General features: G+C 34.2%; 3 protein-coding genes across 4 annotated transcripts; 2 read left to right on the top strand and 1 right to left on the bottom strand.

Annotated features, from left to right (window-relative positions):
• Positions 1 to 2,950: 2,950 nt before the first annotated feature.
• On the top strand, positions 2,951 to 6,608 carry tmem141 (transmembrane protein 141). Of its 2 annotated transcripts, none has more exons than XM_026254523.1 (5): positions 2,951 to 3,091; positions 4,411 to 4,477; positions 5,221 to 5,304; positions 5,476 to 5,583; positions 6,362 to 6,608. In XM_026254523.1, exons 1-5 carry the CDS (start codon positions 3,038 to 3,040, stop codon positions 6,373 to 6,375), a joined length of 327 nt encoding a protein of 108 aa, XP_026110308.1. In that variant the 5' UTR covers positions 2,951 to 3,037; the 3' UTR covers positions 6,376 to 6,608. The 2 variants fall into 2 exon arrangements, with proteins under 2 accessions (XP_026110308.1, XP_026110315.1); XM_026254530.1 differs by lacking the exon at positions 6,362 to 6,608 and adding an exon at positions 6,122 to 6,298.
• A 147-nt stretch (positions 6,609 to 6,755) lies between these two features.
• On the top strand, positions 6,756 to 12,485 carry slc25a35 (solute carrier family 25 member 35). Its single transcript, XM_026254510.1, has 5 exons — positions 6,756 to 8,154; positions 8,736 to 8,801; positions 9,064 to 9,216; positions 10,505 to 10,639; positions 10,730 to 12,485. Exons 1-5 carry the CDS (start codon positions 7,783 to 7,785, stop codon positions 10,898 to 10,900), a joined length of 897 nt encoding a protein of 298 aa, XP_026110295.1. The 5' UTR covers positions 6,756 to 7,782; the 3' UTR covers positions 10,901 to 12,485.
• A 685-nt stretch (positions 12,486 to 13,170) lies between these two features.
• Positions 13,171 to 17,020, bottom strand: rangrf (RAN guanine nucleotide release factor). Its single transcript, XM_026254512.1, has 6 exons — positions 16,941 to 17,020; positions 15,084 to 15,162; positions 14,662 to 14,778; positions 14,074 to 14,236; positions 13,748 to 13,842; positions 13,171 to 13,568 (listed from the first exon to the last, which is right to left on the bottom strand). Exons 2-6 carry the CDS (start codon positions 15,158 to 15,160, stop codon positions 13,457 to 13,459), a joined length of 564 nt encoding a protein of 187 aa, XP_026110297.1. The 5' UTR covers positions 15,161 to 15,162; positions 16,941 to 17,020; the 3' UTR covers positions 13,171 to 13,456.
• Positions 17,021 to 18,174: the final 1,154 nt, after the last annotated feature.

Here is an 18,174-nt window from a genome sequence, read left to right as displayed (position 1 = left end):
CGAGTACTACAGCCCTATATTCTACTCAATTCAAAAAGACAATTAAGGAAAAATTAACATGGCTTTAACAATGGATTTAGTTTAACTGTGCAGCAGCATTTTTGTCCTAAGCCTCTGTTCATTTCCATTCCCTGGACAGGGACTTGCCCACCCTTACACACACTTGCCTATGCTTATGTGTTTGCCCACATTAATACTCAGTGTTTTTATTTTTAAAATGTGCTGATATCTAAATGCTAACCCTACAGCCAGACTGCAGTGGAACTCGGACAGAGAGAAACTTCCAGGCATAAGCAAACAAATATGTAAGTTTGTCTTGACACTTTTTCTCAGACTTAAGATGTAACCACTGAATCATCACTTCATTTAATGCTAGCTATCATTTCCTTTTTAATCTAATGGAGGATGTGAGACTGCTTCAGCCTGTTTCGTTTAGTTGGTTTAATCTTGAATGGACAAAACAACATCAAAACAGACCACAAAGAGATGGGTATGAATTGTGTAACTAGCCAATATTTCATAAGGATTGGTAATATAATTTCTGTTCCTAATAATAACATTCCTAATAAAATCCACTGACAGCCCTCTAAGAATCTAATAAGATCTATAATAATATCTGATTTATTTAAACATAATACATTAATTAATAAATGTCATATTGACAATTAAAATTGTCTTACATGCCAGTTGTTTATTTGTGTTTAACTATATATATACAGTACAGACCAAAAGTTTGGACACAACAAGTGCTAAGCATCTCTTTGGGAACTCCTTCAAGACTGTTGGAAGACCATTTCAGGTGACTACCTCTTGAAGCTCATCAAGAGAACGCCAAGAGTGTGCAAAGCAGTAATCAAAGCAAAAGGTGGCTACTTTTGAAGAACCTAGAATATGACATATTTTCAGTTGTTTCACACTTTTTTGTTATGTATATAATTCCATATATAATTCCACATGTGTTAATTCATAGTTTTGATGCCTTCAGTGTGAATCTACAATTTTCATAGTCATGAAAATAAAGAAAACTCTTTGAATGAGAAGGTGTGTCCAAACGTTTGGTCTGTACTGTATATATATATATATATATATATATATATATATATATATATATATATATATATACACACACACACACACACACACACACACACACAGTGCACAGAATAAATAAGTACACCCCCTCTGAATAAATATAAAAAATTTATTTTCTTAATGATCACTATTATAATTTATAGAAAGATAGCAGAATGGAAACATATTATACATATCTTACAGAAAATAATGTCATATATTTTGTTGTTTTTATTTAGTATAAGTAAATTAGACAATTTTGTTTAAATGAAGGATTACAGAAATGCTTTCACCCTAGATTTAATTCAGAAAATGTATAATATTCTAGTACTTAGCATGTCCTCCAGAACTTAAAGTATAATGGTCTGACCCTTCTTGGACATGACAAATTTTCACATCTGTTTAACTCTTGGACGACCTCCTTAAATGCTCCGGTCTTTAATGTGGAGGTTTGCTCAACTCATCTCTACAGAATCCACCACTGCAGATCAGAATTGTTAAGATTAAGTGAAATACATGTCCACTGAAGGATTTTCACCTTGGGAGAATAAATATATTCATTGCCATGCTGAAAAAAAAGCCAAATAATGCAGGGAATGAGGGGAGGTTAGAATCTTCTGTTTCAGGTTTTTGAATTACATCACACAGTGTGTGGATTCCTGCCAGCATTGATAAAGCACAACTCCCTCACCTCTACAGCACTCATTCATCCATATATAAAAGCTTTACTACCACTGAACGTCATTGTGGGTACCAAGCACTTCTCACTGTACTCCAAAACTAGAACATTTTGGATGCTTTTGGATCCGAAATGATTGACTTGGTCTCTTGAGACCAGAGTGTAGATTCCCAGAAGTCTTTATTTTGTAAATATGGCCCTTGGAAGAGGTTGAATTAGTTTATTTTGCTTTGGCAGCAGTAGGTAATTCTAGCGGTTACAACAAATATGCATGTCACTTCTGCAGGCTGTGCCCTACTCTGTGAGATAAAGTGTCACTCTTTTCTTTTGCTGGCTCTGAGACACTTGAACGTTCCTGTTCTTTTTCTATTAAAAATTCACTCATGACTAAATGAAAAACTTAAAGTGAAGCTTTATCACAAGTCCATTGTTTTTGCATGCGGGTGTTACTTCAGCTATATTTTCACACTTTAAACAATAATTTGGTATTCCCCTTGTACCGCTGTCCTCTTTTATGCTAAGAAATAAGTCACCTGGCAGTTCTCTCCCAAGTGGTTCCACTGCTGCAATATTAAGTCTGAGTATGATTAAGTGAGCTATATACTGTAACACTTAATTGTCAGGAAATTACTTGTCTTTAAAAGGTTTGGTTCAATATACCTCCCTGTTGATCAAAAATAGCCTTAAACTTAACTTTCAGGAGGGTATACTCATTTTTGCAACACAAAATTTTATTTTATCACATAATTTTGGACATTCTTCTTTGGTAATTGATCAAGAACCATAGTATGTAAAGAATAATTGCATATATATATATATATATATATATATATATATATATATATATATATATATATATATATATATATATATATATATATATATATATATATATATATATATATATATTATATATATATATATATACATATACTTTCAGAAATGTTCAAAGTTAGCAAAGAGGAAGACCATGCCACCATCACAAACCAAACACGCATAACGAATGATGGACATCTACCAAAATCAGTGTTTAAATAAATGCATGTTTACATTTTTTAAAATATATAAATGCATTTCTGTTGTTTCCTTCTCATTGCTCTACATTTTGAATGTGCTTGTGATCGTTCATAAACTGGATTTAGGTATCCAGTCCATAAGAGGACGCTATAGAGTCTCTTACGCATTTCACATTTTCTTCGCTGCACATGCGGAAGTTACACAATAACAACAAAGCGAAGCAGAAGAAACTCATACCAGGTGGAGGTTATAGCCCATAGTTATAGCAGGATGGTCAACCTCGGTCTTACTAAAGTTGATGATGCGGTAGCAGCAAGACACCCGGTGCGTATATATGCATGATGCGTGACTGTTGCTTGACCTATGTGACGTTTTCACTATCATTTACTGCCATAAATGTAATTTCACAGATGAGTCCGGGGCATGTTGTCACACTTTTTGCTCCTGTGAAAACCACTTTATGTACAGACACATAATGAACTAAATGTTCTTTCCCAGTAAAAATTATGAAGTTCATTTAACACTTGCAAACCAGCAGTTTATTTACCATTTGTTAAATTATTTGAGACAAATCCATTTTTAGCATAAGAAAAAAAAGGTAAGGTAAAGAAAAGAAAAAGCCATTGTCCACAAGTATCTGCATTTAACATTTACGCTAATGTCTTTCCAGTTTGTTGTATACAGTTAACATACAGAACACACGTTTTGTCCTAAATATTTTGACATTTATGAAAAATACTCTTCAGATTTCACAGTTCAACCTCTTATTCAAAGTCAAGCTTCTGATCTGTCTGAATGCATACTTAAGTTTTAGTGCAGAATTGACTTGATGCTTAACAGTGAAGTGTCTGAAACCATTATACAATTATTCTGCAAGTCAAGGCACCTTTATTTATATAGTGGTTTATACAATACAGATTGTCAAAGCAGCTTTAAAAAAAAGTGCTAATAATGCAAAAGGACAATATTAGAAAACAGTCAGTTTTTCAGTAAAAGTCAGTTCATCATCGATTCAGTGATGTCATCATCCAGCTCAGTTAATTTCTCTTCAAATAGTGACTGTGACAGTATTGCCAGAAATTGTGTCCAGAACTAAGCAAGCCAGAGGCGACAGTGGAAAGGAACCAAAACACCATTGGTGACAGCAATGGAGAAAAAAATCCTTGGGAGAAACCAGCCTCAGTTGGGGGTTAGTTCTCCTCCTGCCAGACAAAGCCTGCAAGGTGTGGTTTAATTCTGGGCTGCAATGCAAGTCAGATTGGGCAGACACGTCTGGTTCCCATGGTCTTGTGCCAATGTTTGTCGAGGTGACAAGGTCTTTGCAGGGGATCTGTCTCATCTAGTTGACCTGGTCTCTGTTGACATTCAGGGCTGTATAGGTTGTCTCTAGGCGTTGACCCTCCATCTGGTCTGGATATGGACTGGATCTGGGTTGCTACGATGACCTCAGAATAAGAGTGAAATACAATAAAATTAGCATAGATGCCATTTTTCTTACAGTGTAGTAGCATTTATGCTTACTAGGCTTTTATTTTAAAGACTAGGCTACTGAGATATAGCCTAACTCTTGTGACAACTAGCCCCAGTCTCCCCTGAGCTTACATCACAATAACTCCATAGTGATGATATTTCATTGTCCTCAGGGTTTGCAGCAGTACGCCGCTTGTCAGTCTTACGCCTTTATGAAAGGCACAGCAAGCTTCATATTGGGTTAGTGTCTTATACACATACATTTTTTCACGTTACTTTCATGTCCACAATTTGTGTTTGTGCAAGTAAAAGACAAATAAGAATGCTTTAATATCTTTTTTGGTAACACTTTAGTTTAGGGACCAATTCTTACTATTAACTAGTGTTAGCATGCATATTACTAAGTATATTAGTACTTATAAAGAAAAACATATCGATGCCTTATTCTGTCTGACCACATTTTAGAACCTTTAATCCTACCCCATACCTAAATTTAGCAACTACCTTATTAACTATTAATAAGCAGCAAATTAGGTTATTGGGGCAAAATTCATAGTTAATTGTTAGTTAATAGTGAGAATTGTTCCCCAAACATGGTAATCAAAGATTTTTGCCAAAGTTCCTTAGTGAATTAGATTTTTTCTACTGAGAAAGAACAAACTAGTAATCTTTCATGTGTGATCTCTAGAGATTCAAAATAGTGCCTCATATTCAGATTTGCAAAGATACCTCATCAAAGATACAAGATATCAGTATAAACACAAAGTCAAGTTTATGCCATCCATATTAATTTTTGAATTTGTACTTTGGTGTATGTGAGCAAATGTCTCATTTGCATGTGTCTTATAAGGACATGTGGACTTACATGAAATATACTTGGGTGTGAGCTGTGAAAATACAACCTCTGATTAGTTTTATTTTACTATATACTAACTAATTTTGTTCTTTTGGCTTTGGGTGAAAACTTTACACCTCTCAACCAGGCACAGCTGGTTTATTTTTTGCACAACAAGCATTTCAGAAAAGAATCCCATATCCTCTTAAGTGGAACCTTCTAGTGTCTATTGGTAAGCCTGATGCATTTTCATCATTATCATGAAAGACAAGACTCATAACACAAATAAATACACAATTTGTCTATGTGGGTGTTATAAACACAATATGATGGTTTAATGCATTATTTAAAATAAATAAATAAATAATGTGATTTAAGATGCTTTCTCTTTTGGTCTGCATAGTTTCATCTTCAGTATTCAGCTATTCAGTAACTCGCTGGGAAACCATGAAGTGCTCAGACTTGTGGTTATTTCTTGAGACAGGAAATGTTCCTGACAGAAACTCTCCTAGTAAGTATTTACTTGTTTGCTTGTTTCTTTTTAGTTATTCAAATTATGAATGGATAGATTAATATTGACTGAAATATTAACCTGATAGTTTGAAAAGAGACTTCTCTTTTTTTTAATGGTTGTGTAGGTCTCAGTCTAGGCTCATAAAATACTTGGCCAATTGTGGCATTGAGCAGTAAATATTTCACTCAATTTTGATCGGTACATTATTGTCTAAGAATCTATTTAGTGACATGGACTTAAGTATTAATTTATTCTTTACTAGCTGCCATTTACAGCGGAGTACAAAATCTTTGATACAGAAGAAAGTAAAAAGGTTACTCTGAATCATTAAGGGACAGCAATATCTGAATGAGAGAGTACTTAAAACAAGTGAAGATGTTACATTATCTAATTTAGTCGTTAGAAAAATTAAATTAAATTGCAAATAAATTAATTTTGTAATTGCCAAAGGACTGCTAGAGCATTTTCTACTGGATTATATATATGGATTATATATATTTTTAAAACAGTATTTCATGTCTCTATACTTATTTAGTAGCCGTGTAAGATAATTTACAGTCAGCCTGTCATCAAAAAACTCATCATCTCTCTTGGAAGGGTCCTGAACACCCTGTAAGTGTTTATTTTATGATAATGATAGGATGACTGTACTTTTAATCTATATATTTTATGTCTGCGTTGATCCCTGATTTGAACAGACTATCTTCAGTTTTTTTTGTTGTATTTTAAACTTCATGAAATGAATCTAACCATGTGTTGTTTACTGTACACTTAGAGGAAGAACCATAAACTCCTCCAGATCCCAAAGCCACACAATTGGGGATGAGATGGAATTACCTCAATCCTTTGTTTGAGTGGCCAATACGAAGACTCTTTATTAATTCATGTCAGGGACTTGCATTAGGTGGGCAATTTTTGGAGAATGTTTAACCTTTCTAAACTGAAAGTGTATTTGGTTCTGGTTACAAAACTATTTTTTAATATATGGTGGGTGTGTTTCAATAAATAATTATCATAAGTCATTACGCCTTCTCATCTGGCTTACTCAATCACATGTTCTATGAAAGGATTCATCTTGTATGATGAAGCTAAAAAAATTAAAAATAAAAAACATTGGTGAGCTATCATTGTGAAAATCTTTGTCAAAATTAATTTGCATTCCAATAGACTAAAGTTGACAACACCACAGTGGCAATGGTTTTTGCCATTTTAAGCTTTTATTCTTAGAGTGTATTGGATGTAATGCTGAAAAGTCTATGAAAGATGAGAAGGACGGAGAAACAAAAAGACCAATAACATCATAGGAAACTGCTTTGAGCTGCTGTCAGCTTTAACTGAAGTCCCAGGAATGTAGATAACTGTGATATATTTATAGGTTGGTAACATATATATTACCAGCTGGCAATAAACTTTTTATTAGTTACTTTTGTTATATGTACATTCTTATTAGTTTAATAGTTTTCACAGTCGTTTATCTTTCTATACATAAGCATTATTATTTCACATTCATTAAACATTATTAATTATCAATGTTACACTATTTTAACAGGCTACCCTTGTTACAGTGTAACCCAAATAAATAGACCTCCTGAGTAATATTAAATAACAGCATGTAGTACTTACTATAGTATACAGGGTTTAGTTTAGGATTGGTTTCTTGTAATATGTAATTTACTGTTATTAGTTATATGTAACAAGAACATTGTAAAATTAAGCGTAACCTTATATTCTTTACACAGTGAAGCTTTGTGTAATAAAAAAGCTGAGGTGCACATCAACTGCCTGAATGTGTCACTTGGCGTTATTCACAACCGCCCAATCAGAGGACATGTAACAAGGGCTAGGGCAGTGTCTCTGTTTTGATTGGTTAAGAGGTAGGCCGGGATGAGGACGCGCACGGGCGAATGCAGTCTGACATTCATACTCAGCAAATTCATACTCGCATGACTGGGAGGAGGATACTCGCATGACTGGGAGGAGGATTAGCCTAACAGAAGATACGCGTCTGCTTCTTACTGTAACTGTAGAAAAATGACTTTGTAAAAGTATTTGTCAGTTATCTTGACAAATACACGATCAATAAGCTGTTTCATTCACTGGCTGCTAAAGAAGTAACGTTAGGCCTAGAGTTTCTTGTTTAAAGTGAAATTAAAGAGCTTGTCCATCACCTGTTTCCGGAAATTCCGCGACTGAAATATGGATTTTGTTCTCGGCGGAGTCGCTGCGTGTGGTGCCTGCTTTTTTACGAACCCTCTGGAGGTGGTCAAAACCCGAATGCAATTACAAGGAGAGCTGAAAAGCCGAGGAACCTATAAAGTGTATTATAGGAATGTGTTTCACGCCTTTTACACGATAGGCAAAATAGATGGACTGACTGGTCTTCAAAAAGGTTTGGTCCCCGGGTTGGTTTATCAGTTTTTTATGAATGGGGTCCGGCTGGGGTCTTACGCCATCATCGAGTCCTTGGGCTACATTCACACGGACGAAAGGGTCAGTGCTACGAAGAGCATATTTTCCGGGGCCATTGCTGGTGTGGTGGGCGCTGTAATCGGGAGCCCGATTTACCTGGTGAGTACCGAGAATTGTCTCTGTTTCTGTCTAGTGAACGACTGATTGATTAAGCACGTGTTAAGTGACGGCCAGTGCGGTCACTCTGCATATCATTAACGCGTTAAGTAGAGCTGTCAATTAAAAGAGAGCACAATTGTTCAACATAATAGAATGCATCAGTGGTGTGAAAGAAATTGACAATTCCGAATCTAGATTCTGATTGGATGAGAAAGGTGTAGGAACATCTTTAAAGTAGCCGATATACGCAGATCTGTGACCTAACGTTACATCATATTAATTTTATTTTATTGCTCCCAAGTTCCCACGTCGCTTAGCAACAGTAAACAGACCAGTGCACTCTATAATTAGATTACATGTTTTATTATTATACATTATAGCATGATTATTATTATTATAACAAAGTAATAGAACACGTGATTATAAATATTTCAGTATATTCAGAAACATTTCCTTTTGGTTCCATACACAAAGTAGATTATTTATACTGCTAAGGTCCAAAATGTACAAAAATCACCAAGTGGCTTTAGTTTACAAGCTGTTTAACCACTTTCTCACTTTCTATTTGTTATTTTCTTCAGGTAAAAACACATCTCCAGTCTCAATCCACTTCCTCTATTGCAGTTGGACACCAATATAAGCACAAGGTAAGTTAATGGTCACCTCACAGAATCATTTAAAATGACATCAGATTTATTTTTTTTCTTTGAATGTGACTTTTGAACGTTGATCTTCAAGTTGACGAATCCTAGGGTTGCTGAGTTAATTTTTTTTAAATGTTAGATCCTATCACATATGTGGTAATGTACAATTAAATGTACAAAGTGTGGTTTTGTTTGCATAACAGGTTGAATCTAAAAATCACTCTGCGACTGTTTGTTATACATCTTTGCTTTTTCTTTGTGTCAGGGAATGATGCATGCTCTATTGGCCATCCACAAACAGCATGGCATTCTTGGTTTGTGGAGGGGTGCAAGTGCGGCAGTCCCAAGGGTCAGTGTGGGGTCAGCTGCTCAGCTCTCTACTTTCTCTGCCTCTAAAGAGCTCGTCACTGACCTACAGGTGAGCACAGGATATTTCACTTCAGTTATTCACACTCAGAATAGAAGGTTAACACCTATTCTTACAGACACTAGTTAAGCTTTTCCCATAAACTTTTTTGAGTAATACCCATTTATAAATAAACTGTCAGTTACAAAACACTGACAAATTAGCCTTAGCCATTCAACATAGTAATAATATGTCTATGTAGGACAGTACAGAGACCACTGTTTTAGTTAATATGCTTTTTATTTAAGTATAATTTAATAATTTAATCATCTTATTAGAGATGTCCATTTAGCTTGGGATCCCATTAAATCAAACTTTTTGAATTTTAGTCATTCATTTGTGTTAGCTTTGAGGTTATCAATATGTTGGTACACCAATAAAAATTGACAAAACAAACGTTAACAGATATACACATTTATATTCACAGATAAACACATCTTTCTTTTCATGGAAAATGGACCAAGACTATTAATGACTTTTTTTTCAATGGGGATATACATATTTTTACTGAATAAAATGCGCTCTAAAATGAGGATCACCCTCCCACACACACACCTCAAAACACCTGCCAAGACTACAAATATTGTAGATAATAACTGCGTTCTACGTTAAAACTACTGGCATGCCCTTTGATATGCCCTGCACATCTTCCTGTTTTAAAAGAAAATGTCAACAATGGAAAGACATGAAATACATGTTTTAAGCAAACCTTGTATTTAGGGCATTAGGCTATGCCATTGCTATAGTTAATTTAACACTTTATTGATCTTACTAGGGATTTTCTTATTTTAGTTACTAGTAATTTAGAAAGGAAAGGGAATTAAATATGAATACAGCCTCCTATAGTTTAACCACTAGGAAATGGCAAAATAGATTACTTAATGCAGCACAATAAAATGATCTAAATACAATATAAAGATCAATATTAAGGTGTTTGTCAATTTTGTGACAAAGACCAACAAATGAATAGAAGGTATTGGTATTGTATTTGAAAGTCATGATAAACTTTTATAGTTTGCTTTATACATTTTTTTGTATACATATATAAAACTATTATTGGGGTTTCAGAAAATGACCTCAAAACTGAAGAAATTATTCTATAGGTGTTGTAACAAATCTGCAAAGAAAAACTGAAATCACCTGAATGACAGGTACAGTTTTACCAACATCATCAGTTCATACAAGAGTAAAACAAGGAAGTGTGGCAGGAAAGCAGCCTGAGTACATGATGACAGAACTGTAATTTATGTGAAATCTATGTTTAGTAGTAATCAGTGTTTGTGTTTTTCTGAATTTGTAGGTGTTCCCTGAGGGCAGCTGGTTAATAGCTCTGAGTGCTGGTATGATCAGTAGTGTAGTGGTTGTATTAGCTATGACTCCTTTCGATGTGGTCAGCACTCGGCTCTACAACCAGCCTGTGGACCATGTGGGCAAGGTGATCTCATACCAGATGTCATCATTGTTGAAACTGATAAACCTGGTAAAATAAGGCATTTATCTAATTCTCTGTACTTTTCTTCTGCAGGGCATATTGTACCGAGGTTTTGTCGACTGTTTCTCTATGACGTTGAAGAAGGAAGGCATGACTGGTTTGTATAAAGGTCTCGGAGCCTCCTACTTTCGAATCGGACCTCATACCATCCTTTCCCTACTTTTCTGGAATGAGTTGCGCACTTTGTACCATAGCTATGACTAGCGCCTCACTATTGCCTGCAACTACAAAATATCAATAGTGTTTCCCTGATTTGGTGATTAAAGAAGCAATCGAGCATGATGGTACAAAAGGTGCTTGCTATGTTGTGAAAATAGGCAACGTTGTCATTAGACACAAAGTGCAGCAATGCACTCATTGCATTTTTAAAATATTTACTACTGGTACATACTAAATATATGAAGGACTTTTTTTATTAAAAAAATATTTTATTAAGCATTCATATGGCAGCCTTTCACTAGAAGACAACTGTCTTGATATAACAATGTTGCTATGCAATGAAAAATAGTAAAAATGAGCCATTACTATATGGTGAATGGAAACAGCTGGAAGGCTGCACTGACCAAGAGCCAGGACTGGAATTCTAAAAAAGAAAAAAAAAATCCACCTTTTTCTTCAATGTGGAAGTAAACCTATGGGTGCGACTTCTGGATCATTAGACGCAGGTAAATAACGAGGAGAATAACATGCAGTAAACGGTAAAATGATTTGTACTACAAACCAGTGTGTTCATAATTAAGATAATACATTAAAGTAATATAATAAGACACACCAACTTTTAATATCAAGCAGCAAAAATAACTGTTTTGTTCAGCTAAAAATTGCTGGAAGGAGTGGATGCAGATGAGACCGGAAGCCAGACCCATAGAATTTACAAATGCTCATTTTTACAACAAGAAAAAAGGTGGACATAAAACTCAATTAGAATGAATGTAGAAGGATGGAATATTTACTTTATCATTATGTTGTTATAAAAACACACTCCAGTGAATATGCATATGGTTTTATAGAAACAGAACACACGTACACTTCTGTTTAATTATGCATTTAATTATGCATTAATTCTTGGTTCTGATTCATCAGATTTTTTTCTGATGCTTAATTGATGGAATAAGGAAGAAGTTCTGTACAAAAGAGTGTTTATAGAGGAAATATCCCTTCAAACAAACATTTAGATCTGGTAACTTTTGAAAATTGATGCACAACCCAAACTTATTCATAAAATGTGTTTTCACAGAGAGAACTTATGTCTTTCATATTTTAAATCATCTTTTTTTTCTTTCTTTTTTTTATTTTATTCATTTTCTTTTTTTTTACCCTTTCCTAAAGAATATGTAATCTGCTGACTGGTTTAAAAATAACAATAGCATTTTCTTAATTTCTTTTTTTGTGTGTCTTGTTTGCCAATGCCTTTAATGTAAGAATGTCTACTTTGTTTTAATCTTGGTTCCTTGGGTGGAACATAAATTTACAAAGCAACAGATATAAACCTTATCACTTTTGGTTGTACAATTAACAGTTTCATGTCATGTTATTAAATCTTCTTTGAGAACATGACATCATTTGCAGAGAATATTAGGACAATGAAACAGTAAGACTATTCAGTGGGACCGAATAATGGTCACCATTTGCCTTACATTACATGTGCTGTACTGTATGAGCTGTCTGATGCTTTAGAGAAATTAATGTAACATTAAATTATTAACTAAGAGATTTAAATTATACAGTATATGTACATTATGGGTCTGTGACATAACATAGATTTGAGAATAAATTATTTTTAAAAGAATGACTTGTGTTTTCTATATACATGACATTAACACTGTGCTATGTTGGCTTTTAAGTACAAATACACTATAAGAATATATTAAAAGTTTTTGGACACTTAATTCACATTTAGAAATGTCTGAATGTCATTGTATTAACCAAACCAACAAGTGGTATCAACAAGGAAATGAGCCTAAATCTTTTTCTTTACTATTTATCATCTGGTCCCAAGGACATTTTTAATACATTCATGAAGAAAGATTTCTATATATGTTTACAAATGTAGTTTATAAAATTAAGTATGGGCATATTCTACTTAAGTCAAAATACATTTTGTTTTCATCTTGATCCCTGTACCTATAGGTTTACCATTTACAGCCTTGTTGTGAAAGTTTCTGATTTCTTAATAGTGATTACACACTTTCAGAAAAGTTAAAGAGAAGTGAAAGTTTCTTATATTTCAGAGTAACTCTGTAAAACCCGAGTTTTAACATTGAGTTTCAAGTTGTTAAACATTAGTTGTGTGGTCAAGTAATGGAGATGTTTGAAACAAAAGACAATGATGACTTCAAACTTTTGAGAGAACCACAAGAAAATTCCAGATAAATTTTACTGAATATACTACTGAACTAGATATGCTCCAAGTTGAGTAAACACTGTTTTTTTTTTTTTTTTCAAATGTAGGTCAGTTTCAGGAAGACAATGTATTCTTATTATAATGTATTTTTATTTTTTGCTTTTTACCAATTACTCCATAATCCACATTTGCACATTCTCACTTATGAATAAGATAAATGCTAAGCCTTGTACTTGCACTTAAAAGAAAAATATTTTCTAGAGGATCTGGGTTCCTAGCCAGTCTAACCTGTTAAATTAGTTTTAATCTGTTCAGTCATTGAAAAGGCGTAACTTAAAAGCCTCTCAAAAAAACAACAACAACAAAAAAAACTTTTTATTGAAAACCAACTGCATTTTAATGTGCACGTGAAACATCTACCCAAACACTCCGGGGTCAAGTAGACAGAATGACTGCAGAACACCCTTGAAGTCCTGTAGTGTCCATGGTATAGCAGCCACATTTCCAAGGGCACTGCTGCTGAGGGGACTGAGATAGAAGATTTAACATCAAACCTCTCACTCTATACATATAAGGATCCTGATTATATTTCAACATCTGTTAACACCATAGGTATAAACTTTATAATTCCATTTGAATCATCAAATTAATCTTCCAGTGTATGGGGAAAAAACTGTTGGTTTAACCTATATATTTAACCAACTCACTTGATACAAACAGGATCATTGAACGTCACTAAGATGTCAGTGGTGTACTGCGGCAGACGAAACAAGCACAGGTGAATGTTCACGGTGTTCTTGGCCTAAAAACAAATATAATATAAGCTGATGAAAGAAACAAAAATTTATACAAAAAATAAGTATAAAGTTAAATGCTGTTGGTTTTAGGCTTGCTGAAGATTAAATTGATTAAACGTCTTGATTAATATAATTGTGTATGTATGGCCTTTCCCTTTTTCATTGGACACAGTTATTTTTACACAGTGCTAGATTTAGAACTTTTCCACTGCAAATGCAGTGTGATAAAGACACACCTCCTCATTGAATTTAGAGACCAGCTGAGCTCCAGAGAGTAACCAGGCAGAACTGCATTCCTGCATTGTTAGCTCTGACTTGGGGAGCTGCTCCACCACTCTGATCTCCCAGGAGCCGCTCTCTACTGCCTTGTTACTTGCAGCCACGTCCTCAAAGTGATACCTATTACAATGCAAACCAGAAAAACGAGTTTATTCATACCAGTGTATTGCCATAAAAAATATCTTCTTTCCTGATGTGTCCAGTAACTATAGACAACGCTTCTATTGAATTTAAGGCAGCCATTCTAGCAATGGACTTATGTATTATAAATTAATTTATATATAAAAGCACTCACTGAGAAATAAGCCCTAATGTTAACTGCTGCAGTGAGGTTGGAGTTCAAACCTAAACCTGTCTGACCTGTAGGAATCTTTCCACCCTATCTGATGTCATTTCATGTCATTTCTATGTGTGCTTTTTTTTTTTTTTTTTTTTACAAAATCAATTTAGCTTTTATTATTTGTTTTGTACCTCTGTTATAGGCAAGCAATCACACAGAAGATGTATTCCAAGATCTGTTTTTCTGTTAAGAGACCACATGTTACCTGGCTGCGTCAGCATCTTGCACTTGGCTTTGGTACTCCAGCAATTCAGTGATAATACTCTGATCTGTCTGAGAGTGAGCAAACACTTCTTGATTATCAGGGATCTGTCTCAGTTCACTACAGACAATGGGGAAGAGAATGACAGGTTTTTAATATACAAATCAGTTAAATTTGAGCTTTATTAAAGCAAATAACATGCACAACACAAGGGTGGGTTTTTAAATGGCAGCACCCTCAATGGAAAAACTGCGACTCTGCAAAATAACAATTAATGTGTCGATAGTCAACTGTGGGCTGTCCAAGCAACTGACTTATAAATATAAAAGAGAGACGTTTTGTGACAGGTGTGCATAGTATTACACTAGCTGTTATGGTACATGTTATTATTATTATTAATTTTTTTTACATTTCTATATAATTACCTGATATCCTGTGCACTGGGGGGAAAAACAGCTGATAATGCACCACCAAACAGAGGCCGAGCCATAGCTGCGCTCATCACTGCAATGATAAAGCCATTTATAGAGGGAATAAAATCTTTGTGAGGCAGGGGGAGCTGCCCCTAAACTTGCCACCCAGCTGCTAATCTGATAGATGCATTTTAATGAACAGACTATGCAGCCCAGGTCTTTTTCTTTTCTATTTTTAATTTTTAACCTGTCTGGCACCTTAAAGCAATGAGTGCTCCTTGCATCCTTCAGACCCAGGCTTCTTTGCATTAAACACTAGAATGAGACAGTCTAGTAAGTGCGCATGGCTTCATCATAAATGTTTCCGCCCAGCACACATTAAAAATATAATTTGAAGAACACTTTATAATGAAATTTTAAGTAAATAAACTTTCTATTAATGCAGTACAGGCAAGTCAGTACACAAAGTCTGCGGTCTCCCAGTGGTTCACATTAGACACAGTTTAGAATTATGTGATTCATTCATTCATTCATTATGTGATTCATTCATTCATATTTAGAGAAGGATGTGAAGGACACACCTGTTGCATCTGTTAAAATAGGCCAAATGAAATACATGAAAGACTACCAAATAGGATCCTTCAAATTGAGACATCCTTTGACCAAGCTTTATGATGTGGCAGACTAGATATTGAGCCTTACAAGCTTGTGTCCAGTATTGCCAACTTAGCAATTTTGTTGCAAGGTTTAGCAACTTTTCAGACTACTCTAGCTTCTTTTCTTTTAAGTGCATATGCATTTTCCTTCTAAATTGCACAAAGATAAGAACCACTGAACAGATAGCCTGTAGAGAGTTGGAGAGAGGCGCCTAGCAATACACACCTATGAATTGAGTTGCTAGATTCAATTCAATAATAACTGTTAATTTATGATACAGTCATAAATGAGTGTTGAATGGCTCTGGATACACCCTGTTATTAGTGTGCACCTTTAATTGTTGATCAGTTAGGTACACTGACTGATAAATATGTAAAATATGTATACAATATGTATACAAATATGTAAAAAAAAAAAACCTAATGGATAATGTTTTTCGTTAACTTTTTTTTTTTCATTTTGTTTTAGAGTTGTCCTTATTCAACCAGCTTTTGACCAGATTTCTGCTCATTTGTTCGAGATCAAATCATGTTCAGCTTTCACCTTTGGTTGAAATTGTTTTCATTTGTATTTATTATTATTATTTTCAAGTATTATTTTATAATTAGGAATATTGTTTGATTAATTACGTCTGTTGACAGAACTTTTCTACTTTTCTCATTATTTCTAAAATCAGACGTTCAGCAATAGGCATATCTAAAATCTATTTATAATTTTGATTTAAAAAAAAAAAATCTAAATAAACATATTTCAAATATTTTTCTTGAGATTTACGCAGTGATGTAGGTTTGCCTCATCAATTCGTCCTGATGACATCACAACGTCATTTAGCTGCTTTTATTCGAGCTGCCTTTAGCAACTTTCCCTGAAAATTGGTTGGCAAAACTGAACGCTTCCTTCCGTTCGAGAAGCACCCATTATGTAATTCTGCCGTTGTTACCCAAAATGCAGAGATACTGCCTTTAGCGGTGACGGGGTTTGGGCATGGGTTTGGGTCAGCTCCCCATGTCTCACAAAGATTTTACTCTTACTGGCCATGTATTATCTGTGCCTTCATTGAAACAACATCTTTACAATCTTCAACACAACGTTTAACTCTTATTAGAACACATCTTGATTTCATTTCAAAGGAACATAAACCTATGACTTCAATTTACAATAAAATTAGGCCATATCAATACTTTAAAGATAAACCCTCCAAAAAACACTCACGAGTGGCTAACAGCGCTGACTTCCCTCCATCAGCTGCCTGGTACCGGATGTGATGTAAATTGAAGTCAAGCTTGCCCTCTAGTGGTGTATAACAAAATGTCACTTTTTTCATATTAAGGCATATGTTATAATAGTTCCCAGGATTCCTTTCATTAAGCAGGTTTAGAGAACCCAGTGTGTGCAGAAGAACTGCAAATGAGACAAAGGTTAACCGCTTAAATTAAATAAATAATAGATAACAAGAATTGTCTTAACAAATCACTTTACTGGAGATCCAAGTGGTACATTGGAAAGGGGCAGTTAACAGCAGGGGAGTAACACTGTGTACATAAACAACATTTACATTTACATTTAATAATTTAGCAGATGCTTTTATCCAAGGTGACTTACAAATGAGAAAAGCAAATAGAGGCAATTGCTGTAACAAGTTTCAGTTACTGTAGACTAATGCAGTACACATATCGTTTTTTCTTTCTTTCTTTCTTTCTTTCTTTCTTTCTTTCTTTCTTTCTTTCTTTCTTTCTTTCTTTCTTTCAGAAAAAGAGACAAACAGAATAAGAAAATATCATTTCTGTTGTGGCTTCTGAGCCCCTTAACATATATAAATATATATATATATATATATATATATATATATATATATATATATATATATATATATATTAAATTATATTTAAAAAAAAAATTATGCTGTTGTTTCAAAACCAAAAAATTCCTGGAAGTTGATTTCATTAAGCAATTGACTTTTGTTTAAAAAAAATTGTGAGTATAAAATGAAGAAACATCTAATAGAATAAATTGTTATAAATTGCTATCTTTTGCATAGCAAAATGACAACATTCACTCAAAGTGGTGAAATTATTTAAAATTCACACCTGTGTGAGTTTAATTTTATTCTAATAAGATTTATGAAATTTCAAACATGACAATGTATTACATAACCTAGAAAGGTTTTTAAGTCAACTTAATTAAATGATTAGACAGTTCTTCTGGATTATGCAGAATACAGTAGCACCATCGTCTGCTTACTAGAAGAGGCGCTTATGCGCATGTCCTTAGACTATCTGATCTATTAGACAGTTTTAGCCAGATTATAAGGCCAAACATCAACCACTCCACACCAAACAATGTTCTTACAGCCTGCCTGTACATTCACAGTTAGATCCTGTTCACTCATGCAAAGGTTCAGAATTTTTTTGGATTGTGAGCTTTTTTTATCATTGCCAATAAACTG

The sequence above is a fragment of the Carassius auratus genome, chromosome 5 (genome assembly GCF_003368295.1).
Source record: "Carassius auratus strain Wakin chromosome 5, ASM336829v1, whole genome shotgun sequence".
Classification (NCBI taxonomy): Eukaryota; Metazoa; Chordata; class Actinopteri; order Cypriniformes; family Cyprinidae; genus Carassius; species Carassius auratus.
The sequence above is the reverse complement of the archived record's forward strand: the minus strand, read 5'-3'. Positions and strand labels throughout refer to the sequence as shown.